Source organism: Lagopus muta, chromosome 1 (assembly GCF_023343835.1).
Source record: "Lagopus muta isolate bLagMut1 chromosome 1, bLagMut1 primary, whole genome shotgun sequence".
Taxonomy (NCBI): Eukaryota; Metazoa; Chordata; class Aves; order Galliformes; family Phasianidae; genus Lagopus; species Lagopus muta.
This window is the reverse complement of record NC_064433.1, coordinates 163,978,344-164,005,074: the sequence shown is the minus strand read 5'-3', so window position 1 is coordinate 164,005,074 and position 26,731 is coordinate 163,978,344. Positions and strand designations below refer to the sequence as shown.

The 26,731-nt window shown below is 44.6% G+C and overlaps 2 protein-coding genes across 8 annotated transcripts in view; one reads left to right on the top strand and one right to left on the bottom strand.

Annotated features, from left to right (window-relative positions):
• The window catches only part of NAA16 (N-alpha-acetyltransferase 16, NatA auxiliary subunit), a 65,511-nt gene extending 55,166 nt beyond the window's left edge, over positions 1-10,345 (bottom strand). The window contains exon 1 of one of the 2 annotated variants that reach the window (XM_048932738.1): positions 9,986-10,345. In XM_048932738.1, the coding sequence (XP_048788695.1) occupies positions 9,986-10,039 (54 nt within the window). In that variant the 5' untranslated portion in view covers positions 10,040-10,345. The remainder of the gene's footprint in view (positions 1-9,985) is intronic. The other variant, XM_048932749.1, reaches the window with a different exon arrangement.
• MTRF1 (mitochondrial translation release factor 1) lies at positions 9,434-26,731 on the top strand. Of its 6 annotated transcripts, none has more exons than XM_048932851.1 (11): positions 9,434-10,003; positions 14,965-15,131; positions 16,783-17,280; positions 20,615-20,706; positions 21,564-21,645; positions 21,888-21,995; positions 22,087-22,259; positions 23,677-23,794; positions 24,890-25,026; positions 26,064-26,162; positions 26,507-26,731. In XM_048932851.1, exons 3-11 carry the CDS (start codon positions 16,845-16,847, stop codon positions 26,627-26,629), a joined length of 1,368 nt encoding a protein of 455 aa, XP_048788808.1. In that variant the 5' UTR covers positions 9,434-10,003; positions 14,965-15,131; positions 16,783-16,844; the 3' UTR covers positions 26,630-26,731. The 6 variants fall into 6 exon arrangements, with proteins under 6 accessions (XP_048788808.1, XP_048788800.1, XP_048788804.1 ...); XM_048932843.1 differs by having other exon boundaries at positions 14,965-15,169; XM_048932847.1 differs by lacking the exon at positions 14,965-15,131.

The following is a 26,731-nucleotide window of genomic DNA, read 5'->3' as shown; positions in this document are numbered from 1 at the left end:
AACATAATAGAACACTGAACATTCATCCGTGATACTACAACAACTCTTATTGAATAAAATGTCAAATAGACAGTAATGCTTAAATACCAAACAGGAGCTATTTGAGCCAAGAGTGCCCTTACAACAGATTAACTACTTGAAATACACATCTATTATTCTCATTCTAATGTTTGCATTTTTTCCCTCCTACAGAGCTCAGGCACAGAACAAGACCTGAAGCCAGATAATCAGTGCCAAATTTCACATTTCTAGAAGACAAACAAGATCATGTTTTCCAAAGACTAATGGATGGACGGAAGTCAATGCTTTCCACCAGCAGGGAAGCACAAGCTCATCATTCCCATAGGCTTACAGATCATAGAATAAATTAAGTTGGAAAAGACCTTAAAGATCACCCAGTTCCAAATCCCTGCCATGGGCAGTGCTGCTACTCAGGTGCTCAGGCTGCCCAGGGCCCCATCCAACCTGGCCTTGAATGCCCCCCAGGATGGGGCACCCACAACTTCTCTGGTCAATGCAGTCAAGCCTCTCACCACCCTGTAACAATTTTTTTCCTAACAACTAAACTAAACTAAACCTCTCCTCTTTTAGTTTAAAGTCATTATCTCTTGCCCTATCAGTATGACACCCTGTAAAAAGTCAGTCCTCTCCTGCCTGTAAGCTTTCTTCCAGTACTCGAAGGCCACATGGAAGTACCTCTGGAGCCTTCTCTTCTCCAAGCTAAACGAGCCCAACTGCCTCAAACTTGCTTCATAAGATAGGTGCTCCAGCAGTTTGATCATCTTGTTGGAGTGGTCCCTCCTCAGGACCTCCACAACCTTCTTATACTGGAGGTCCCAGGCCTGGATGCAGTACTCCACACGGGGCCTCACAAGAGCAGAGCAGAGGGGGACAATCTCCTTCTTCTCCCTGCTGGCCACCCCTCTTTTGATGCAGCCGACCTTCCAGGCTGCAAGCACATACTGCTGGCTCATGTCCAGCCTTTCATCCATCAGGACTCCTAAATCCTTCTACGCAGGGCTGCTTTCAAGTTTTCCTCCTAGTTTGTACACGTATCTGCGATTGCTTTGACCCAGGTGCAACAGTTCACACTTGGCTTTGTTAAACATCACTAGATTCTTGCATGCCCACTTTGCAGGCCTGTCTAGGTCCCTCTGGATGGTGTAACTCCCTTCTAGTGTGTCAACTGCACCACTCAGTGCCAACAACTCCCAGATAAATATAACTTATTTACAAACACATATGTAAAATATAAGAGAAAAGAGACCTTATTCAGCAATCCAAGTTATTTAAAGCTTTTCAACGTACACAGATATCCCAAAAGCCTTGCAGATATAGTTACATTGACAAGCCTGAGGCTTTGAAGTATCCAACCTTTCTTTGTGAATGAACTGCTTTTAGACTTCCACTTCTCAGAACTGTGAATGAGCACACCATGCTCCACCTGGAACTTGTTTACAGGACACAGTATCAGATGGCATCAAACTCCAGTCTTATCTCATTTCCTACTACAGATGGGAATTTCATAGATGAGAAACCTGATGTCTCCACGCACATTCGAGTTCGGTACTTCCCAGGACCAATATAACTGCAGCATGTTCATTAGGATGCCTCCCATTGAATTAAGCCTTTTGATACATCAAAAGCTCAAGCTAATATGCTGGCTCTAAAACAAAAAAAAAAGAAAGAAAAAAAGAAAAACAGCCTGATGTGCTGTGCTTCATGTGAGGCCTCCATCACCCGTTCATGGCAATGATTTCCTGCTAAAAACTAAAGCCAAATCACAAATGTTTACACGCCTGGAAACCTCAAAGGGAGATTCTGGCAAGGCCAAAGTGATACCCAGAACTTCTGCTACCAGATGTTCCTTTAAGGACGTTACCTCCTCTGGCAGCTCTCTCATCCTGGTTTATTCCCTTTGTCAGCAATAACTCAGATAAAACCAACTTGCAGAATTTGCTATGCAGCCAGACCAGACATCACTGTGTGCTTCCAGCTAAAAAACAAGTGCCACTATCTAGAGGCTGAACTGCACAGCAGCCAGGAAATAACTGGACATTTAAAGACTAAAAGAAACCAGTAACAAGTATACAACACGTAGGGCTAAAGAAGACTAATATTATACTACAGTGCTTTGCTTCTTTTACTCAAGGAATCAGCATTTACAAATTATGTTTTAATTATTGTATTATACCATCTTTTTTTAAAGACAAAACCTTCCTACTCATCAACAGCCAAAATCCCTTATACTGTTCATTATTAACAGAATCACAGATCTGAACAGCTCACTAAAGCTACTTACAAAGCAGCAACTTTGTGTAGAACTAATCAATTGCATATATATTATATATATAGATATATATTGCATATATATATATGTTGCATATATAGATAGATAGATATGGGTAAATCAAACTCTTTGCAACACACTACGCCACACCAGACAACGCGTTCGTCACTTCTAGTCAAAATGGTCTTGTATTGATGGAACAGCTACATTTTGAACATACTGAAGATGAAGTTAAACACCCAGATCAGCAATTGTACAGCTGAAGAACACCTCATTCTGTTCCTCAGGCATTAGCACTTCTGAGAACTGTCTAAACAAGAAGCTGCAGTTGCCATAACCAATTCCTTGCCCTTCCTTACTCCCCGTCCCGAGGGCCCATGAACATATTGAAGTGATACCATACTACTTCATACACCATTTTCAAGTGAAGGCCAAATAAACCAGAAGACTGCATTCAAAGAATCAGGACAACTGTCACATCAACCCAAACAGCTTGTGTTAAGAATAGCAACAAGATTCTTACCCAAAAGTAGTTCAACCCAAATGAAACAGGCTGACCAGGCTTACGATGAGCATTTGACATTTTATTTAATAACAATCGTGCAATTCAAAACTTGATTCTGCTGTTTCTTGACAATATCTAAAGGTAAAGACACCATGTATCAAAGCCTACGGAAAGAATGCTAAAAGTAGTGCTGGAAGCATGTCCAAGCCATAGTGGTGGTGGATAAGTCCAATGGTAATTAATCAGCGATAGAGATTTTGAGCGGTGTCTTTTCCTGGGAGCTGACGGGTATTTAGTTGCTGTTCAAATTATTAATAGACATTTCTGACCAGAACCAAGAACAATCAATATAAGGACATCAGTACTCTTCTAGACTGACTTAACAGTTGGACCTCTTACGGTCCATTCTGTTTCACTGCACTTCTACAGAACGTCATCTTATGCTTCTAACAGGGAAACTAGCGCTCCTCAATGCAGCTGATGAGCTCAGTCAACTAAATACCTCACTTAGATTTGGGGTAGAACTTAAAATACACTGTTCCTATGATGACAAATAATTACTAGAATATTCATCAGTTCGATAGCAAGGTCTAACACCATCTTCTTTGAGTAATAAACAGTTAAATTATGAAAGAGTTCACTACCTGTATTGCAAGTGCTCCTTGCATCATGAAAATGTGGACACTTGGTAAGATTGATATAGCAAAAAAGATCATCACAACACTCTCCAGTTTGAGGGATGTTCTAGGGATCTCTGCATAAGATTTTTCCATACAGCAGTCCTCTCCACACCGATTTTTAAGTTCTTTACAGAGAGAGTGGAGAGGTGCTGGAACAGGCTGCCCAGAGAGGCTATGTGTGCCCCATCCCTAAAGGTGTTCAAGGCCAGGTTGGATGGGGCCCTGGGCAGCCTGGTCTAGTGTTAAATGTGGAGGTTGGTGGCCCTGCATGTGGCAAGGGGGCTGGAAATTCATGATCCTTGAGGTCCCTTCCAACCCTGGCCATTCTGTGTTGATTCTATGATTTCAGTTCACTGTTTTGAGAGAACAAAAGAAAGAAACTGGGGAAAGGGAAATTGTGCAGAAGAGGCTTCAGCTCATAGAGGCCAAGAAAAAGATTCATTACTATATGTCCATTCTCACAGCGTTCCACACTCCTAGTCCCAGGACAACCTTTTTCCAGTATCAGCACGTTCTTCAGTCCTTTCCTCCAAGCCCTACCAGCAAGCTGCATATAGAATCATAGAATGGTTTGGGCTAGAAGGGACCTTTAAGATCATCCAGCTCCAACCCCATGCTATAAGCAGGAACACCTCCCTCCGGACCAGGTTGCTCAAAGCCCCATCCAGCCTGGCCTTGAATGCTTCCAGGCATCTACAGCCTCTCTGAGCAACCTGTTCCAGCTTCTCACCATCCTCACAGTCAAGAATTTCTTCCTAATACAGAGTCTAAATCTACCCTCTTCCAGTTTAAAACCATTTCCAGTTGTCCTGTTGCTACACACCCTTATAAAAAGTCCCTCTCCAGCTTTCCTGTATGCCCCCCATCAGGTATTAGAGGGTTGCTATAAGGTCTCCTCAGAGCCTTCTCTTCTCCAGGCTGAAGAGCCCCAGCTCTCTCTCAGCCTGCCATCAGAGGGCAGATGGTCCAGCCCTCTGATCATCTTCATGGCCCTTGTCTGGACCATGCAGGATCAATTCTGCTTTCCACACAAAAGAGCAGTTTACCTCAGGAATTGAAAGGAAGATGAAGACAACCTACCCCCAGCCCACCTCGCCTCAGCTTGGTCAGGCCACACTGGTTCATTCCTGCCCATAGCCATGGGCTTGGCAACACAGAAGCTGAGTCAGGCCACAGATGGCAGCGTGCAATAGAACAAGTGGCCAGCATCAGGCAGAGTGGAAATATTTGGTCATCAAGGAACTAATGTCATAGTTGTATTTTAAGCTTTCACTATCATGATTCTTCATAAACAACAGAATTCCCCCCCCCCCCCCCCCTCCCTTTAACCAGATTTTTCCACTTGAAGTTGCCACAGAACATCATACTTTCACCTGCATTCTGTGCAACAACCATTGTGATTATTATTCGTATTCTATGCTGTTGGCAGAACAAAGTTGATATTGCATTTACTATCAGGATGAATACATGTAATAAGAGAACAATGTTTCAGTGTTTTCTAAGAATCATCTTTCAACAGCCCTACAAACCACTCCCGTTCAAGTGTGAAACTACTTAAAAATAATTGTCTTAACTTATAATGAGGTCTCACTCAGTGAGATACACCAACATTCAACACAATTGGAGTTGTTGGGATATCCCTGGCTTCAAACAAAGGAGAAGAAACAAGAGAACATTTGGTAAAGAGCTCTTAAAAGTGCTGTGTGGAAGCTACGGCTGTTCAGATGGGTTGTTAGAGCTACTCTGCATTTTATGAACATGTGTATGCCTCTCCAAAACAAGCCATAATAGCACACTAAAAATTAGACAAGTCACAGCCCTATCACACATTTTATAATGGTTTTTAATCTGCACTTTATGTAGGATTGGAGAGAGCAATCTGCCGCTTCTGGGACAGAACTGCAGCGTGACCAGCAAGAACTGAGGCTGAGCAGGTGCTGCACAAGCCTGTGGGACTGCATCTGTGAGCAATAAAGCAAATGAAACCACCAACATCAGCGGTGCTTTAAAAAAAATAAATAAAGCTCTCGGGCTTTAATGAAAGTTATGTTTTTAATCAGAAGTCCTAAAAGAAGCTTACAGCAAATAGCGATATAAGCCTAAAACCTTAAACCCATCTCAACGTTCTCTGTAAGATTTCACAGTGATTCAGACAAAAAAATAGCAGGAATCATAACAGATCACATGCCAGAGCAACCAGACCCACCTGGCCCATGTCACTGGAGACAAGATACAAGTGATACATCCCTCCAGAGCATCCTCAGCCTCCACTTACTTGTGGCTCACCCGTTCCTGGAGCCAAAGGGTAAACCTTTACACAAGCATTTACAAGGACTTGCACCCCATGAACCCGTGCATGACTATAACTTCCAGCAGGTGTTGCACTTTGTTGTACACTGCACTGGAAATGTGGACTTGAGTGGTGCCACAGCAGCTCCTATGATTTGCTGGCTTTCAACTGCTGCACAAGGAAATTGGTTTCAACAGAACCCCTTCAGATCCCTAAAAACCTCCTCTCTTCAGAGTAATCCATCTCACAGCCAATAACACAGTAGAGTTCCTTAGCGTAATACATTCATTCACACAATCAATTTTACCCACTATGAGCCAACTGAATCCAGAATTCCTCCTGCAGGCCTTCTTATTTCTGCTTTGAATAGCTTACAACAACTGAACTCACCTTGCTACTCTTTTTTTCTATTCAATGAAACTGTAAGCAATTAAGAAAAAGTTCCAGCACGAAACACAAGAAAAAGTTACTCAGAACATTTATTTATCCATACAGGAACACTAAGAAATCCCGTGTGAATAAACAACCAGCATCACTCCAAGAAAGCCCAGCTTATGAGCCTTTCAGGATGGCATTCAATTCCTTTTGAAAATTAAACCAGGAATTTGTATTTGGGATACAGACTTCTCCAGACCCAACTTGCTCAAGTCGCTAACAAGTGAGAAGCATGGCCTTACCTTACAAAAGCTTTACTGACTCTTATCAGTAGTCTATGATATACCCTTGGCAGTTCTATCATCTCAGAAGCCTGCAGTTTGACCTGGAACCCTTGTCACCTCTTGTGAAAGTTAATATCAAGGAAACAGCCTGCATTTTTCCTGTGCTGCCCTCCACAACAGCACAAGCAACAGTTGCATTGCAACTCAGTCCAATGAGCTACACCAGGAGCCTGGGCTGGTTGTTGGTGATCCTGCACAGGGCAGGGGGGGTTGAAACTAGATGATCATCGTGGTCCTTTTCAACCCAGGCCTTTCTATGATTCTATGAACTTTGCTGGCAGCTCTGTTCTCCTCTCTTTGAGCGAGAGGATCTTTAAGAGACACTTTCATCATCCCCTGCTCCAGTGGTGGATTACAATGGCTATCTTATGTTATTCATCCGGTTTAGGAGGCATTAATTAGCATACTATCATAGCTTCCTAATTACCAAGTTTAATGGTTCGTGGTAAATCCCCATCATTACTAGGAAGTGAACCAGTTGCATGCCCATAATCCATTATTATCTCACATACTATAGTTCTAGCATTTCATGAATAATAATTAATCTAACTCCTAACAAATACGTGCATATTTATCTTTTATCATACTTATCTTAGGAGAAGTAGCCTAAGACAGCCATAAAATCCAGAGAGCAAAAGATAATACAGAGTTGAGCAATTCCTCAGGCAAAGGCACTTCAGATAGAATCCGAGTTTTCTTCCCCCCAAAAAGAGGCATGCCTGCATGAATTAAGCAGTAACAAGGCACTGCTACAAAGTGATACATCTGCTTTTGTGTTCCCTTGCTCCAGATCAAACAAGTAGGTGGCTAAACAGTTCTTAGAAAGAGTAATGCCTTGTCAGAAGGGGGACTAGTATGTAGGCCTTTCTAAGGGAAACATTAACAAGGTAGCACTTCAATTAAATTTTGCTTGTTGCAATTAAAGCAACAATCCTTATTTCATGCAACATTATGGTCAATTCACACACTCAAATGCATGGCAGTATCCACAGATACTGCCTGCTGTTTCTCTCATAACCTCATGCTTCATACTAGCTGGTAACAAGGCAGACACCAATAGCTATTACACTACACTCCCCAGTTCTTAGAAACAGGACCAGTTCAGCAAGTAAGCCCTGAAGATATGACAACAATCCCACAGCCTTCCTCTAAAACACCTATAAGGACCATGGCCACACCCAGATAGAGCTGATTTGATCCCATAAAGCCAAAACTCAAACCCCATTTTAAGAGGCACAGTTTATCATCTGGGCTCTCAATCTGAGAGGATCAAACTTGCTTAAACTAAAACACACTTTGAAGGTAAATGACACTTCGTTTTAAATATGTGAAATAAAAACCGCCTACGTTTACTGTAAGCAAGCTTCAAATGCACATTACTGAACTCCAATGTTAACAGAAAGCATTTTTAAGTTACCACACTTGCATGTTTATTTTAGATTGCATCTGCCCCACTTAAAGTGTCACAGGAGCTGAAGACTGATTTTATGCTGCAAGAGACACACCAGAGTTCCTGCGTTAATTCTTCCTTATGGATGCCTCCCTCCCTTCCCATAAAAGGGAGAGCCAGGAAGCCTTCGAACACTTCCTCCACGCCTTCTGCGAGACTGAGAAGCACAGCACAGAGGAACCTCCAGTCGCCCAGCCCCTCCCTCCCAGGCAATGTCTCACCTCTAAGTGGAGGAAGAGCACTGTCCAAGAGTGAAAGCAAGGCTTAAGTGACCAAACAGCCCTGGAAGTCAGGACAGAAATGAGTTATGGCACTACATCTTACAGCAGTTACAGAGAAACTAGGTCTGCTACCTACATGCTAACATTTTACCTATGTTGCAATTGCTGTTGGTTATGCAATCACATCACACCTAGTTTTGAGCGAGCTTGCTCAAGCACTGCTAAGCATGCAGCATAGACTCCTAAACTAATTATCAGGTTCTCCAGATAAGTTTCTCATTTCACAACTGTTAATTCTCTGTCAAACGTTTATAAAGTCACTTAATACATAAGTAGTTACCTTTTCCTCTGTTCCAAGTGGTTAAATCAATCTCTGTATGCTTGTGCGACCTTATTATACAGCCTTCCATATAAATGATTTCATTCATTTTCATTTCTAAAATGCCCACGGCAGCACCAGCAATTTCAAGATTTCCAGCAGTGCTGAAAGCTCCCTCCATTACAGAAGAGCAATCTGTAGCGTTACTATACCGAAATACTCTTCAGTGCCAACAAAAGGGTCAGCTTAGACTATCAAGGTTTTACTCTTCCAGGAAAAGAAACCTTTGAAAAAGTTAAAGCTACCTATAAAGAACAGTGAGAAACTGAACTTCAGGAAGTATTAATAATGTAAACCGACAAACTAACATCATAAAGCTCAGTGGTTTCCTTGCCTAAGAACTTGTTTAGTTCATTATTTAGTAGACTGAGAGTTTTTCTGAAGTCCAATTTTTAAGAAATTCAGAAGTGATCGCTACTGTGAGCTTGTTTGCTACTAGTAAGAATAATCACTTAACTGTTCTAATATTAGTGACTTATTTTTAGCAGAGAGGAGTGCTAGAATGACTTACTAAGATGCATACCATAGGCATGCAGTAAGCAACAAATCACCCTTAAGCACCATTAAGTCTTAAAAAAAAAAAAAAAAAAAAAACCTATGAACTACCTAAAACAAGCAAAAGAAAACACTCAGAAACTCTTGCTGAAACGCACCAGTCGCAGAGCACGGAGGCTTACACACTGTTTGCTCTGAGATCAGCTTCCTGAGGCTGAACCACACAAAATCACTGCATTTAACCCAACAAGCTCGGTTAAAACCAAAGAAACTCGCACTGCCAGCTGTGCTCTGCCTGCAGAAGGCCGAACAGCACCGGGAGCCTTAACTTCTCTGAGGCCGCAGCTCCCCTACTGTCACACCGAAGAGCTCCTGAGGAACGGGCTTTACCCACGGAGCGGAGCGATCCTCCAGAAGCTTTAACAGCATAGCAAACGAAGCTGTTCGAACGGAAGTTAAACGACTTGTTTCTTTAAAACCACCACGAAGTCTCAAAGGGACGCGGATAGCAATTCAGACAGAGCTCTGCAGCTCGGCACGTGGAGACCTACGGCATTTCGGAGCCAGGATGCTTTTCCTCGCCGTCTGCCGGCGGCACCGACCCGGGGCTGACAGCTCTCCGCCTCCGCCGCCCCCCGCTCCAGGGCCGCTGCCGCCCGCTTGCGGCGGGAGGCGAGGGGAGAGACGGAGCGGCGGCCCGAGAGCGGCCCGGAGTTACCGCCGCGGGCGGAGAGCCGCGAAGCCGGGGAGCGGCGGCGACGACTGCGCGTCCCTCCCCGCCTCTCGCCCGCCCTCCCCTCCCGGCCGCCGCACGGCCTGTTCGGCGGCCGCAGACAAAGGGAGGAAGCGGGGACGAGCCGGGACAAGGAGGCGGCGGCGGCCCCGACAGCCGCATCCTTCCCCACTGAGCAGGAGCCGGCGGCGCGCGGCGGGAGGAGGACGGGCCGGGGGCTCACCAGGATCCGCTTGAAAAGGTTGCTCTCCTTGGGCGGCAGCGGCACGGACGGCATGATGCGGGCGGGCGGCCGCGGGGCAACGCGGCTCGAGGTTGCGAGGAGCGGCTGTCGCTGCAAGAAAGGGAAAGGAGGCGGGGGAAAGGAAAAGGCGATCCCCAACTCGGCTCTCGGGCGAGCGGCGGCGACTCTTCAACTCATTGGCCTGCACCGCCCGCCCCGCCGGCTCCCCTCGGGCGCAGCGCGCGAGCGCGGCTCCTCTGCGCAGCTGCCGGGGAGGCCTCGCCGCCCGACTGACGCTGCAAAATGGCGGCCGGGGTCCCCCGCCGCGCATGCGCACCGCAGCCTGGCGCGGGGTGGGGGGGGCGGGTGGCGCCGGGCTGTTTGCTTCCCGCCCGCTCCCTGTTGTGTGGAGGGGTTGGTTGGGTCGGGGTTTGCTTTTTTCGTTTTGAAGGCAGCGCTTGGTTGTTTCTTGCTGGCTTCGACCGCACACTGAGGCGAGGGGTCCTCGAAAGCGCCCCGAGTGGGGGAGGAGGAGGAGGATGGGGAGGATGGGGAGGAAGGGGACTGCCGCCCTCAGAAGGTGTAAAAATAACTCCGGCTCGCTGAAGCCCTGAGTCATGGCTATTTCAAAGCCTTCGAAACTGGATGCTTTTTTTTTTTTTTTCCTTTCAGCGCTCGGCCTCGCCCGGCCGTGCTGAGATAAGGCAGAAAATCTCTTTGTCTCCTCGCAGCCTCCCCCTCTCCTCCGGCCCTCATTGCCCGCTGTTGGTGCCCGCTGTCAAGCTGGGCTCTGGGTGAGCCGCCAGCCCGGCCTTTGGGATGTCATCTATGGCATCAGCTCTTTGTTCAGTTGCTTACACAAAGCTTCCCAGCATTACCGTGCGTGCTTAGAGCAGTGTTTTGTCGTGGCTTGGCTCCTCCGACAAGGGAGGCTTAAGGTCTTTTGAAAAATGACTTTTTCCTTGTCATTTGCAGAAATAGCTTTTAAATGGATCTTTGCACAGCTAAAGAACAAGCCAGCAGCACTGAAACCACACAGCATGGGGTGTTTCCTTGGGAGGGAAACTGGTTAAGCCGTCAGAGTTGCAATCAATTAAAAAGATCGTGCTGGGGAAGGAATGGTGGGGCGGAAATTAAGCAGTTTCAATTAGAGTCCCTGTTAACCACTTTTTAAATACATTAGTTGTGTTTTAAAATAATATTATTCCTATAATAACATGGTTATCACCTACTTACTTTTATAAGGGCGTATAGCAACAGGAGATGAGGGGAAATGGTTTTAAATTGACCGAGGGCAGATTTAGATTAGATATTAGGAAGAAATTCTTTGCTGTGAGGGTGGTGAGACACTGGAACAGGTTGCCCAGAGAGGCTGTGGATGCCCCCTCCCTGGAAGCTTTCAAGCCCAGGCTGGATGGGACTTTGAGCAACCTGGTCTGGTGGGAGGTGTCCCTGCCTACAGCAGGGAGTTGGAACCAGATGATCTTAAAAGTTCCTTCCAAATCATTCTGAGATTTCTACTGCTCCGCTGATGAGCTTAGTGGATGCGCATAGCAAAGCAAGCATGTGGAGATAACAATTAGGAAGGCTGTACACTTAACAGGCTGTATTTGGTTACACAGAGCAAGCAGTGGTATGGCTGAGGCAGCAAATCCCAAGCAGCGTGTCCTTTGACTTCTCAGAAGCCTTGCTAAACTCCATGGACATTGGTCCTTCCTTTCGTGTTGGAGGGACAGAAAGTGGGCATGGTTTTGGAATAGTAAACTGTAAAGCTAAGCCTAATTCAGGGTCTCAGAGTCTGAATTTTTTTTCTGAGCAGGTGTACTGTTGACAAGGACAGCTCTGCTGCATCATTTTCAAGGTCTGCACCACAGCACTGAATTAGCACTGATTGTAACTAGTTGGAGCCACGGCTTCATGAACTCAGATCTTCTGTCCTTGCAGTAGGCTTTATGCCTTTGGTTGGTTTCTGTGGTAAACACCTCCAAGATGGTCAGGTGAATACTGTGCTCAGTGAACTTTTGGTCTGAGACAGTAAGGCTGTTCTTTATAGCAAAGTGTCAGTTCCCTGCTAGTCCAAATACTGGAACAAACGCCATCTGAAAACAGGCAAAACTGCAAATGAGAGGCAGGCATTTGATCTGCATTTCAACATGTGTCTGTATTACAAATCCGTGTTGAAAGCAGCAAGAAAAGGAGAGCAAGCTGGCAGTAAAGAAACAATTTTAGACTAGCTGAGAGAGACTAAAGATAGAAATGAGCGTTGTGGGGGGGGCAGAGGGCTGGTTGAAAGTGAGGTTTGGAAGTACAGTCAGGAAAACTTCTTGTCATTTAATCCCACTGCGCTTGGCCAAACAAAGCGCTTTCTACAGGCTTTGTTAATAAACAGGGCTGTATTCAAGGCATGTGTGATTCTGTCACCAGTTTTCCCTACAAACAGAAAGAATTCAGAAGTCTGTCAACAGATTATTTAGGTCAAAAGCGGGAAGAAACATCCAAGCACAACTCTTATGAGGAGCGATTGAGGGAACTAAGATTGTTTGGTCTGGAGAAGAGGAGGCTCAGGAGAGACCTTATCGCTCTCTATAAATACCTGAAGGGAGGTTGTGGTGATGGGGGGGGGGAGGAAAGGGGGTCAGCCTGTTCTGTGTAACTAGCAATAGGGCTAGAGGGAATGGCCTCAAGTCGTGCCAGGGGAGATTCATATTGGATATTAAGGGAAATTTCTTCTCTGAAAGAAAGGTTAGGTACTCGAATGGGCTGCCCAGGGAGGTGGTTGAGTCATCGTCCCTGACATCTAATCTAAATCTCCCCTCTTTTAGTACAGCCCCCCGCAACCCCCCTTGTCCTTTTACTATCTGACCATGTGACTGTGTGAAAAGTTGGTCTCCCTCCTGCTTATAAGCTCCCCTCAAGTACTGGAAGGCCTCAATGAGGTCTCCCCAGAGCCATCTCTTCTCCAAGCTAAACAAGCCTGGCTCCCTCAGCCTGTTTTCACAGGAGAGGTGCTCCAGCCCTCTGATCATCTTCATGGCCCTCCTCTGGACTTACTCCAACAGTTCCTCATCCTTCTTCTGCTGGGGGCCCCAGGCCTGAATGCAGTACTCCAGATGGGGCCTCACAAGGGCAGAGTAGATGTGGACAATCCCCTCCCCCCCCCCCCCCCCTTGTCCTGCTGTCCATCCTTTTGGAATCAAGTTGGCAGCTTAAAGTTGCCAGATTTGAATTTAAAAGCACATCCCAAGTGCCATGTCCCATTCCCTGGAGCCTGGGAACCTGCTGCTGTCACTTCCCTACTCTGCCTACTGGCCGAGGGCAGCAGCACCCTGCCCTGAGCACCACCTGCAAGCCACAGGCCTCACCAGCTCTATAGGCCAAAGTGAACCATAAGGGAGGTGGAAGCACAGGCAGAAATGGAATTTCCCATCTTTTATACTCAATTCCCTTATTCCATTTCAAACATCATCCTGGAAACGGAAGGAAAGAGTGTTTCTATTCGCTGGTATTATGAGATATGAGGAATATGTCCCCTGAGTCCAGCCCGTGTCCAGTCTGCTGGCTGCTGGGGAGTACTGAGAATCTGTTAGCCTGTACTGTCATGCACAGAGTTAAGATGAAGAACTGCCAGCAAGGATAGTGAAAACTGAATCACGATTGCTTTTAATCAGAGGGTTTAATGTAATAGCTGTTTCTGGCTGCAGTAGGAGCTGATGTGATTTTTCTTGGCCTACCCTCTTCTTTTTCATTCTGTTTTGTAATTTTGAGTGCATGGCCTGCCTTTAGTTTTCATGTTCTTATTAGCTTTTTGGTTGATTGCCCATAGATCATCTTTTCAAGATTTTTAAGTGTCAGATTGAAGGCTCCTGGAAGGCTGCAGGGAGCTGTTTGCTGTGGCCTCTTTGTAAATTGGATGGGCTCTGGGATGGCTCCTGCTTTCTGAGGCTGTTTTGTAGTCTCTTCCCTTTGCCTCCTGTCCTCCTGAGGGGCTGAGCAGAGCCAGGAGCAGCCCTGAGAGTGAAACAAGAGGCTGGTTATCCTTTGTATGCTGGTGAGGTTTGGTACAAATCTTCCCATCGTCTCATTTTCAGCCTTTTAGGTGTATTTACCTCACCAAAACTTGTTGATGTTATATGTGTCAAATACAGTGTTTTATATATATATATATATTTAACCCTGTTGAATGACAGCAGCTAAGAAGAAAGAAACCTAAAACCCAGTGTTCTCTAAGGCATTTACAGTGGAGTTGGATTTGCTAAAACATAAAAAAGATAGGGAAAGTTCCTGTAAAAGAAGCAAACTTTGGAAGAGAGAAGGACTTCTTAGTGCAAGCTGTGCACCTAGGGAGAATATAAGAGTTTCAGGGAGTTTTTCATCTGAGGTTTGAATACATTTTCCTCCTATGACATGCATAGGAGTAAATTGGCCTTTAGGGTGATTATAGGTATAAAAGACATTGTTACGTAAAGTCTTTTTAGAACATGAATATAATGAGGGGTATAGATAATATCAAACAGATTATACAACTGCCTGCTAGCTGAATGATGAGAACGGTTGTGTTGAGTAGCATTTTATGAGTGGTGTTTGCCTTGTGTAGTGTAGTCCTAATTCATATGGAGTATAATTACAGCCAGCCCTGACATGAAGTGGAACTTTGATTTGAGTAAAGTTTACGTAAAACAACAATCTCTGCATAACCAGATTTGAAACTTGGGGTATTTTCAGCCCATGTTTTGGGAACATACACAGGAAAGTCCACTTATGTCACAGCACAGAACTTGGAAACAGGACTATTCCCACTTGTTGGTGCACTTGTCATTAGACAAAGCGTGTGCAGCTCTGCAGCTGTGCAGAAAATATTGAGAATGTGGGTCGAGATTCACTTGTGAGATCTTTTAAAAATTATCTCGGAGCCAGCATTTCACAATTTACTTGTAAAGCTGTTAAAGCCGTGCTTGCAAATCTGCGATCGCTGCTCCCAGGGTGATTGCATCCGCGGGCTGGAGGAGAGCAATGCGCTGGAAGGACAGACGGAGGGACGGCCGAAGACAGGCAGCTGCTGCAGCACGCCGGGAGTTGTGTCTGTGAGCAGGCATGCTGGGAGTGCGAGTCTTTCCACTTTACTTCCTGTCTGCAATGGCCTCGTGATGTAAGGCAGGACCTGTCTGGCGCTTCCATTTGGGGAGGGTGAGTCTGTAGGCTCTGTGTGCGACACGGAGCCCGCTCTCTGCCCACTCTGGGTTGCAGGGGCTGAGCCCAGCCAAGCCAAGGCAATTACCGGCGGCTGCCAGCCGGCCTCTGGCTCACAGGGCTGCCCTCCTGCTCTCCCAGTGAGCCCTGCGCTGGGGAGGGCTGCACGGGGTTCTGTGCCTGCCTTTTGCAGGAGGGCTGCTTGGTGTAGCTGAGGTGGGATGCAGAGGGCTGTGAAAAGGGGGCTGAGGGCCCATGAAGCCTTGAAGGCACCTCTCTGAGGCTGCATCACTGAAACCCTTCCCTTATGCGTATGTATTCTTATGCATCTCAGCGGAATCGGTTTCACTGTGTTAATAGTATCCTTGATCATTACAAGTGATTTTTAAAAGCTTTTAAATGAGTTACAGCCTTGGTAGTTGTTCCTTAACTAGAAATGAGCTGATCTATTTATTTTCGTAATGAGACAATCACAGCTGTCGTTGTTACAGACCGGTTTTGATTTGTGATGTGTTTATGTTGCCCACTGGGTAATTTTGTCATGTTCAGAAAGTTGCTAAGAACTAGTTTGAGAAGCAGTTAATAGGCAGTCTGCTGTACGTGACTCTGTAAAAGCTTTATGTGGGCTTATTTCTGCACAAATGCAGGGTGACAGCATCTCTCTAAGGAGGAAACAACTTTGTTTTGTCAAAATAATAATAAAACAAATCTATTTCAAAATCTCTGACTCTCTCGAGGATTGGTGTCATGCAGTTGCTTAGTTCTCTAGGCGTTTGAAAGTGAGTATTTTACTTCTGAAAGCTCAGGCAAAACTCTGCAATGAATTAGTTCTTATTTTCACACGTTGTTAGCTCTAACTACAGCAGCATTTCTCTTAACAGTGGTTACCACTTGACTGGACGATGAGTGGCTATTCTGACTTGCAGTAAATAGAGGCAACACCACTGAAATCAGCATAATTAAATGTTTTGAAGTTAAGTCCAACATGTGCCCCAAGGAATTAAGTCCAGGAGTGCAGATGCTGAGTCTGACTTGTGTATTCTAACTTATTCTTGGTGAAGGAAGTGGTGTCCCTCTACTACTCAGTCACTGGAACAATCCATAAGGATTACTGTTGGCTTTCTGTAAATCCAATTGTCCTTAAAAGTGCAGCTGTGAGTTTGGTAGTGCCTGCCACCTGCCAAAGTTGTATTCTCTTATGGTAGTGGGTCTGATATTGTATATACTGCACATTTTGTACCTTCTTCATATAGAATTTGATGTCTGCACTGGAGATGTGTTTTCTCACAGCAGCATTTTTGTTTTGCCAGTAAGGCAGGAAATGGTTCAGTTTCTCCAGTGAGAAGTATGGCAAATGAAGCTGTTGTCTCTAAAGCAGCATCTAGAGTAGATCTTCTATAGCATAAACACTGAGAGGGTAAGGGAAAAGATTTTTCCAAGCCTTTGCTGGTACAATGTTGCTGATAAGAGTTTCTAGTTTAAACTAAGACTGAAAGGAATAGTTCTGTCCATAACGGTTCAATCTGTGTTGGTGTAGTCAAGAAAAGAATTTGGGCTTGATACAGGTTGGATTTTTATTATTATTATTTTAACCAAATGCTTTTCTATAGATGGTGAAAGTGCTCCGTGTCTCATACTGCTAATTTCAGGCAGTGGAAGAATAAGAAACGATATGAAACCTCCACAAAGTGTCTGTTTTTTCAAGAACCTGCTTTCCAGTTTCTACTGTTATGGTCAGCTTCACAATTCCCTTCTTCCTTCTGTTGCAAAGAAGATGAGTTGTGTGATGAGGCTGCACAGCCGTGGATTTTGGAGGCCAAACTCTTTGCTGGACACAGCTGGATTCACTCTGTCATTTCACAGTCAGCTTAGGAAGAAGCATCAGGACTCTCGAGCATTGTGGAAGCATGAGGCTGTGCAGAAGTATCTGGAAACTCTGAGCAAGGAATACCAGCAGGTTAATAGTCTGCTAAATGCTGATTCAAAGAATGAATTTGAGCAAAGGACCCTGAGGAGAAGACATGCTGATCTGTCCCCAGTCGCAACTGCATTTCAAGAAATCAAAGAGGCTGAAGGCGAGCTCCGGGAATTAGAAACCATGTGTAGAGGTAAGGAGTGCACATCTGCTTAGTCATTTTGAAAGAGTGGCTTTGCTTGTGATAAACCTCATTGCTCAGCCTTCATGGAGAGCTTTTAAATGAATTAAGCCAGCTCTGGAACGCTCTCTGGTATTGTCTGTTCCTGGGAGCCTGAGTCCCTTTAAGGCTTTCTAGATCCAGACGTTTCCTTTTATTTTTATGCTATCTCTCTTAATACAGGTCTTAATGCAGCCAACTTGGGAAAGTAGGGGCTGTTTGGACTCTGAGGGCTATGCATCTTGCAGAAATAGTTTGGAAATCTTTGCTTTAGGTTCTCTTTTGGTAGAGCCAAGAGCAGTACGAACTGCAGGATAAACATCAGCAAGTCTTGCCTGTTGAATAGACACTGACTACAGCCATGCCACTTAAAATGGGATTCCAACTAGCCAGTTTGATGCTTAGTAAGCAAGCTATGTGAACTGCCATAATTAGGTCCTGAATTGGCAGCTTCCAATGTAAATGGCAACATTTAATAGGTCTTGGAGGATATTTGAGAAGTCCTACGGGGAAAGCTGATGGTTATCCAAAAAGCTGCTGCTTTTCAATACTATGTTGCAGTAAAAGTTGGGGTAAAAAAAAAGAAAGAAAAAAAAAAAGGAAAAAAAAGAGCTTGACCCTCTTTTTGATACTATTGAGGAAGAAGAAAGTAGGTGGGCAGTAAAAGGACTTGTGGTGCAACATTTTGAGAAGATACACTAACACACTGTGAGAAGAGTGAGGCACTGTGTACAGCAGGAAGGAAGAATGTGGGGCATTCTGCTACACCAAAACAGACATTAAGATAAGATAGAGTGACCTGGAAAAAATGGGACTTGCACTAACACAGTTAAGGAAGGGAAAAGCAAAGAAGGAGAAATGGATACGTAGCAGTTTAAGAGGAGGAGGATTGAAGTTCCTGGTAATTCTGGGAGAAAGAACCATGGAATGTTGACACATCAGTAAAAGCCATGTTGAAATAAAGCTTGTAGAAACATAGCTGGTAACATTTCCTGCCTGCTTAAGAAAGACAGAAAATACCTGTGTTCCTCAGTTTTGGAAATAAATGGATATGTTTGTGCTTTAGAAACAGTGGCTATAGAAAACACTTTACAGAATCACAGAATCACAGAATGGCCAGGGTTGGAAGGGACCTCAAGGATCACGAATCTCCAACCCCTCTGCCACATGCAGGGCCACCAACCTCCCCATTTAATACTAGACCAGGCTGCCCAGGGCCCCATCCAACCTGGCCCTGAACACCTCCAGGGCCGGGGCATCCACAACCCCTCTGGTTTCAGTACCTCAGGCAGGGGGGTTGGAGATTCATGATCCTTGAGGTCTCTTCCAATCCTGGCCATTACATGATTCTGTAATTCTATGAGAATTGATAAAGGTCAGGGAGGAGGTAGGAATGGGACAGCAGTCATTTGTACCCCAAGCTTCTTGCCACCAGCCCATTCTTCCATCTCTGCTGACAATACCTCATCTGATACTTTCTATTCAACCAATCCATAAGGATGCTTTTCAGACCACCTCGAAGCCTCCTGTTCAGTGCCATCTTTTGGTGGAGCTGTGACATACAGGTAGGGTTACCTGTGTAGTTCCTGCATTAAGTACAGAGGATGCCTGGCTCACGTGTTGATCTGCCATATTTTATTTAAAGAAAAACAAAACCAACCAACAAACCAAAACGGAATGTAAATTATAAAGCAGAATATGAAGGAGCTGCCACTATCCTTGTCCATACAAGGCTGGTTCAACATCTCAGCCCACTCCGTTCTTGGGACTTGCTGCTGAGGAGAAAAAAATGAAGGGGTGCTCCCTATTCTGGCATTTTGGTTTTGATTCCAGCCATCTTTTAACAGTCCGTTTAGTGCATGATCTCGTGCATTGGCATCTTCCATTACTCTAAACTGGAGCCTCTGTAGTAGAAAAGATTTGGAGCTTCTGTTAGCTCTGTTTGAGAATGTTTTGCAGCTCTAAAATGAAGGAGAGCACAACTGAATCACAGAACTGTAGGACTGATTAGGTTGAAGGAGACTTTTGGAGGTGATTTTGACTGATGTTCTACTCAAAGCAGGACTGCTTAGAGCAGCCCGACTGCGGTCTTGTCCAGTTGAATAGATCCAAGAACAGAGATCCTACAGCTTCCCCGGGCCCATTTCAGTGTCTGACAACCCTTAGAGTCAAAATAATTTTCCTAATACCTAATCAGAATTTCCCATGCTCCAGCTTCTATCTTGTTTTATGACAATATACTTTGAAAAGACTTTGTCTTGAACTTTTCGGTATCTTTCTGTGAGTCAGTTGTACACAGCAATAAAAACTCCCCTCAGTCTGCTCTTCTTAAGGCTGAACAAACCCAGTTTCATAGAATCATAGCTTGGGCCTGGGTCGAAAAGGACCTCAAAGATCATCTAGTTTCAATTCCCCTCCCATGGGCAGGGTCACCAACTACTAGACCAGGCTGTCCAGAGCCACATCCAGCCTGGCCTTCAATGCATCCAGGGACGGTTTTCTTGACCTCTCCTAATATTTTCTTTGTTTCCATCCTGGACTATCTCTGTGGCTCTTAGCTAGACTCATTCCAGTATCTCCATGCCTTATCTGTACTGGGGAGCTCAAAACTGGACAAAATACTCGCCTAGGCTGAGCAGATGGGAAGGGAATCTCTTCAAGCAAAGAGTTAAAGTGAGGTCTTCCACATCCTGATGGCTGAAGCCATAATTCTCATATCTCATTGATTGCTTGATTAGCAGGAGGCAGAAGGTTAGAACCCGTGTAATTGTCATCATACTTACATTTTTAATGCTCGTCCTAATGAGCTGGCTGCAAAGTACTGCACAGATAGCAGTTTCTATGCTAGTCTAGAAATGGAAAGTCTTGTTGCATGTGAAATAGTGGTAAAGAAAACTGAGGCACTCTTTTCTCCAAGCGTGTTTTTGACATGTTTTGTTAAATCTCTTGGTGGGTTTGCCTCTGCACTGTCAGTCTCTGTCACATAACTGTCAGTATACTATAATTGGCAGCAAGTAACTGTTAGGTGGGACTGGCATTTGTGTGATGCTGACTTGGAGTCATAGCCAGGAGACTGGGAAGTAATATATCTCAGCTCCTTCCAGCACCTCTGGAAAATGCAGTCATTTAGTTAGCAATACACATCCTGGCTTCAACTGCTCTTCTTTGATATTTCCTGCTGGCACAATGGAACTGCATGCACTGCAAGCTTTTAAATGCTGTAAAGTGTGTCTTTTGACAGCTGTGTTATGATCTGCTGTAAGCTAAGTAAGATTGGCTAACATTTATTCCTGTTGTTGGAATTTAGAGCTGGGCAGCAGAGAAGAGAAGCAACTGCTAGAGCTTGCCTTAGAAGAGAAGGAAACCCTCGATAAAAAAATCAACACGCTGTGCAGAAAGGTGAGCCTGAGGTAAAAATACACAGCTTCATAAATAAATGTCAGGAAAATGTTCCTTTGTGATCTTGCCAATAGACTCTGACACTTGCATTTAATGAAACAGAAGGCCAGCTTCTCTATTTTCCCTGAGAAGACATGGCAACATTAATTACTGGTAAGCTTCTTACTGACAAATGCATCTTGGAAGCTAATTATTTTAGGCATTTCTGCTTGCTTGCTTGTCCATCTGGAGATGCTGAAGGGGATGTGAAGCTGTGTGTGCTGTTGAGACCTTGCGTGACATCCAAGTAACTCTTGTGGCAGCAGAGCGTGCATTCTTGAAAAGGTTTCTGATTGGAACCTTCAGTATTTCATTTTCTCTTCAGCTGGCAGCTCCCCATGAGCAGGAACATAAATTATAAGCAGAGAAGCTGAAAAAGTGTGGTAGAAAGCTCTGTGTTTGGGCTCATTTCTATGTTGAGATTGAGAAAATGGGAAATAGAACCTTCTGAAACGTAAGGTTCGTGTTTGTGTGAAGAGTGGCTGGGCAATAGCTGGTAACTTTGTGCTCCAAGGTAGTTGGGGCTGCAGTGGGTGACCAGGCACCTGACGCTGTGGGATCGAATTTTCAGCTAGCTTTCCTGTGGATGCACCAACGTATCCCATTTCCACACCAACTGCACTGAGCTGCAACAGCCTTTGGACTTGGACGGTTTTTAGTCCTACTTATTCATTTGCCAATAGAAATCCGTGGCTGTGCGTGCTCAAGCCGTGGCATTTGTGAAGGCTGGCTATAAACTTCATTAAAAGGAGATAGAGTCATGAAAGAGATAGTGACATTCTTTTTTTTTTTCCTCTCCCCTTCTTTTCTCTTTTCAGCTTTTCCAGCTTCTAGTGCCAAAGGAGAAGTATGATAAAAGTCACGTTATATTAGAAGTGACAGCTGGCAGAACAACTGGAGGTCAGCAAACTCTCCACTAAAGATTACTCCGAACCTTCATCCAACTTTTTAAGTCTCTTATGGGTTAATCTTAATGCGTTTTTACACTTCAGTGGCACAAAGCCATACTTCCTTAATCTGTATTATTTATTATCAGCATTAATCTGTTTTATGAGCGCGAATACAGTTGCAGTGAAATCTTCAAACCCGTGGCTGCCGTTTTGCAAACTGCTATTTATGTTGTAGCGCCTTTATATTTATAGGTGACATCTGCCAACAGTTCACTAAAGAAATGTTTGAGATGTACCAGAACTATGCGGGCTATAAATGCTGGACCTTTGACATTCTGAACTACGTGCCAGCTGAGATAGGTACAGTAGTTCTCCAGACGTTCCATCCAGACAACGACACTGAAGGCCGTGTTTGTGGGCTGTGCTTTCCACGCGTTATTTGTCTCTATAGGTGGGTTGCATCACGCGGCTGCTCATATTTCAGGAGATGATGTCTACAGGCATCTGAAATATGAAGGAGGGACTCACAGAGTCCAGCGAATCCCTGAGACCGGGCTGTCATCGAGAATGCAGCGTATTCATACGGGGACAATGTCAGTTATTGTGCTCCCTCAGCCAGAGGAGGTAACTATCTGTTCATCTCAGCAACAAGGAAGTGTGTTGCTGGCACTGGAGTGGGTGTTATTTAAAACCACGGTACTGTTAGGGGATTTTATTGAAACCCAAGTGCTTTGAGCAAGTCTCAGCGAGTAAAACCACAGGCTCTGTGGTTCTGGAAGGCAGCAGGACTTGGCTGTGTACCTTACATTTTTAAATGGGTCGTCAGAAGCGACTTCACAAATGTTTGCTACTGCCTGAAAAAGCGAGCGCATCGGTGGTCATTTCAGTGAGTGTTCCAGCCCCAGTGCCTGCAAAACTGGAGCGAGCCAGCTTTGAATTAAGTCACGTATTAAGATGGGGGATATATCCAAGAAAATATTCAGTGTTGCCTAGGAAAGTGACTCAGCAAGCCCTTTACTACGTTTTTGTTCATTTAAATTGTTGGTGTTCAATCAAGGACTGTATGCTTTGCATTTGAATGAGCATGTTGGGTGGTCTTCCTGAGATTTTTCTGATACCACCAGATCTCTCTAAAACTGGCAAGTTATGCAAAGAATAACCAAAACCAGATCTTGTAGACTTTTCCTGCAAATTCTCCTGCTTCCTTGTAGTGCTTTCCTTGCAACACTTGTCAGATCTGAATGTTGCTTTCGTATCCACTGAGCTCAAACTTGGTCCACATCATCATGGTCTCCTATCCTTAGCTGGATCTGGATACACCTAATGTTTCCCCAGGTAGATGTTTTTAATCAGTGTTGCAAAAATCCCTCAGGCTTAACTCACAGAACTCATTCTTTTAGCTTCCCATGCAGACATACCTTGTTTTCTGAGGGATCTGGAGCAAGAGCAGGTCCAGAAGAGGGCCACAAAGATGATCAGAGGGCTGGAGCACCTCCACTATGAGGACAGGCTGAGACAGCTGGGGCTGTTCAGCCTGGAGAGGAGAAGGCTCCAAGTAGATCTCATAGTGGCCTTCCAGTACCTGAAGGGGGCCTACAGGAAAGCTGGGGAGGGATTTGTTAGAAGGGCATGTATCAACAGGATGAGGGAAAATGGTTTTAAACTGGAAAAGAGTAGATTTAGACTAGAGAGTAGGAAGAAATTCTTGGCTGTGATGGTGGTGAGATACTGGAACAGGTTGCCCAGAGAGGCTGTAGATTCCCCTCTCTGTAAGCATTCAAGGCCAGGCTGGATGGGGCTGTGAGCAACCTGGTCCAGAGGGAGGTGTCCCTGCCTGTTGCAGGGGGTTGGAGCTGGATGATCTTAAAGGTCCCTTCCAACCCAAACCATTCTATGTTTCTATGATAATGATTGTAGCTGATACTCAAGCACAGTTGAAAATTAGTGGGTTTTTAATAAGTGATTTCTTTTACTCTATCACTGAAAAGGCAGTCAAAATAATTTAGGAAGAGCAGAAAACAGTAGTTTTCTTTGATTTTAGGTTGATGTTAAAGTGGATCCCAAAGATCTGCGTATAGACACATTCCGGGCCAAAGGAGCAGGAGGGCAACACGTCAACAAAACTGACAGTGCTGTGAGGGTTGTACATCTTCCCACAGGTGAGTCTGGCTGCGGTTGGTAATTCTAAGCACTCTGCATTCTGGAATGAAAGCTTGTGACTCTGTAAGTCTGCAGGGTTGTGCCAGGGTTGTGTACAGACCAAGAGGTCTGTAGCCCCTTTTTGTTCTGTCGTCTTCTAACAAAGCGGCGTGTGGGAAGAGGAACTTGAGGAGTGGCACGATGACCAACATGCTGCTGTTATGCTTAATGAACACACTGTCTTTGAAGGATGAAAGAATAAATGGAGGATCTCGGGGATGGGATGGAAAATGTAAATAATTTGTGCTGACTGATTCAGGAGTAACGGCCATTGTCAGCTAAGGGTGAACTTTGCCTAGCTGCAGCAGGCAGAAAGAGGAGCTTGAAGATTTCCATTCAGTACTAGATAATGCTATCCAAAGTTAAGTAGGAAAGAAAATGTGCTGATGGGAAGTTAACATAGGTACTGAACCACTCTGTCTTTCTTAGGATTTACTTGTACTGAAGTTCAGTGGGCCTGTATCTGTCCAACCTGAAAAAAAGCCTTTGGGCTTTTCATTTTGGAAATCAGGCAGGAAGTAAAAAAACAAAAAATCAGACCTTTTTATCTTATTTCATTATTTATAATTCAGCTTAAGGCTCTCTAGTATGGCTCTGGTGCTCTCCTCTTTTAAAATAAGGAACTTTCCAGTTTCCAAGAGCTCGTGTAGATGAAGACATTCAAAACCCACATTACATTTTTTTAAGCATGCTCTTGTAGATTCAGCAACTTCACTTTTGCAATGACAGCTACCTGGAGTAAACCTGTCCTCTGGAGGCAGCGTTTAGAGAATGATAATTCCAATGAGAACTGTTTGCTTTATGGAATCTCACAGTATCCCTAGCTTTTCTGTAGCACCAAACAAAGCTCCTGGTGCAGCTGTGAGGAGTTTAAAAACATGCTAATGGCTTGAGACATTGTGTTAAAATGACTTTCTATCCTGCAGCTGAAAGGCCCTAAAAATGAGCACTCCTAGAAGGTGTCATTTGCCTAATGCGATTGAATTAATTTAGCTTGTTTGTTCTGTGTTTGAATGGGCTTTTTGCTCTGCTCTATCTGATATTCTACTGTGAAGGGGTGGTGGTTGAGTGCCAGCAGGAGAGATCGCAGCAGATGAACAAGGAAATAGCTCTGAGGACGCTGAGAGCTAAGCTGTACCAGCAGATCATTGAGAAACAACTGAGTCAAGAGCAGAGCGCCAGGAAACTGCAGGTGAGAAAGGATGACTGATGAACTTGGGAAGGGTGCTTTGTTGTAGGGGTGTTTCTCCCAGTGTCCGTGTCTGATAAATTGTGCTTAGAAGGAGAATCCTGTGTTTGGTGTTTGACAAGCTGGTGTAGCTTCTGGGAGAAACAAGTACACAGAGGAGCCTGCCATTTCACAGCTCTGTTTGCTGTGGGTTAAGTAACCTCTGAAAGAAGAAACTTCAAATCCGAGTTGCCTCAAGTTGTGCTGCAGGCTGTACTTTCCTCTTAAGTGTGCCAACATTCTTTTCCCATTCTTTGAGTATTTTGCTGTTTGCAGTGCAAACTTCAATAGCGACCAACAAGAATAAAAATACTTGGCAAGACCAGAATTCTTCAGCGTTCCACCGCTTCCAGCTTAGCTATTTAATTGCTCACTTCAGGCTGTGTGTCAGTGTGTTGTTCCTGCAGATTATTAACTCTGTCTCTGTAATCGGTGAGCCATTTATCTGCTGTTAATCATTTTTGCTCGAGAGTTCTCAAGGCTGCACTAAAGGACTTGAGATTTACATTTATGTTAATGCTGTAGAAAATCAGGCTACAGTGAATTAGCTTTTATAGTGATTCAGAATATATAAAATCCCTTTTTATTTTTTGAAATACAAATGTGAGTGCAGGTGGAATTTAAAAGAAAAAAGCAGCTCGTACAAGTAGACACTCATTTCTCTTAGTAGTTTTCAGCGTGTAGTTCTCCTTTTTAATACAATGCTTAACCGTGCAACCAAGCTATGCTTGGAGTTGAGCATGAAGTCTTTTCGAACTGATTGCACTGCTTTACTTCACCACCAGAGGACTCCTCTGTGTCCGCTCGATTTACTCTCCGCTGTTTTCTGACGGCCTGATGTTAGCAAACCCCTTTGCCACCCTCTGTGAAGCAGACATCGGTTGTGCTGCTACTGTTACGAATGGCTCCCACTCACTGCCTTTTGTGGGAATGCCTTCTGCCTTCCATGGCTTTTGAGACTGATGTAATTCTTGTTCTATTCCTGTGGTGCTCTGCTACAGTTGGGAACAAGAGCCCAGTCAGAGAGAATTCGTACTTACAACTTCACCCAGGACAGAGTCACTGACCACAGGATCTCGTATGATGCACGCAATATCAAGGTAATGGTTGCTTAGGAGGGTTTTAAGACTTGGATACTTAACTGTGCCACGTAAAGCAAACTGCAAGCTTGTGAAAATAATTTAAAATATATGGGGAAATCACATGGCTATTCACATCTAATAGAACACGACTAATTCAAGAAGCCTACACTGCTCTGCCTTTCTTCAGGACATAACGAGCTGACCTAGGGCTCTGTGTATTTCTCTCCAGCTATATGAATGAATGATGCTCAATATGTAGTCCTCCTTAGTGAGCTCTGTGAGAACTCCTGAAGTAGTCCCCACTGCAGAATGGTACTGAAGTATCCTCTGTAATGCTTTGGTCTGCTGTTATTTTCCCATAGGAAATTCTGAGTGGGAAAGAGGAACTGGATAAGCTAATAAACAGGCTGCTGGAGTTTGCGGAGATGGAGGCTCTCACAGAGTATCTAGAAAACCTGCAGTCCATGGGAGGAGAAGGATGCTGAAGATCTTGTGTGGAGCTAAAGCAGAACTGGGTTTGTAACTAAATAAAATGGGCATACTTATTGGATGACAGATTGATTAAAATCTATGCCTCTGTTTTTCAA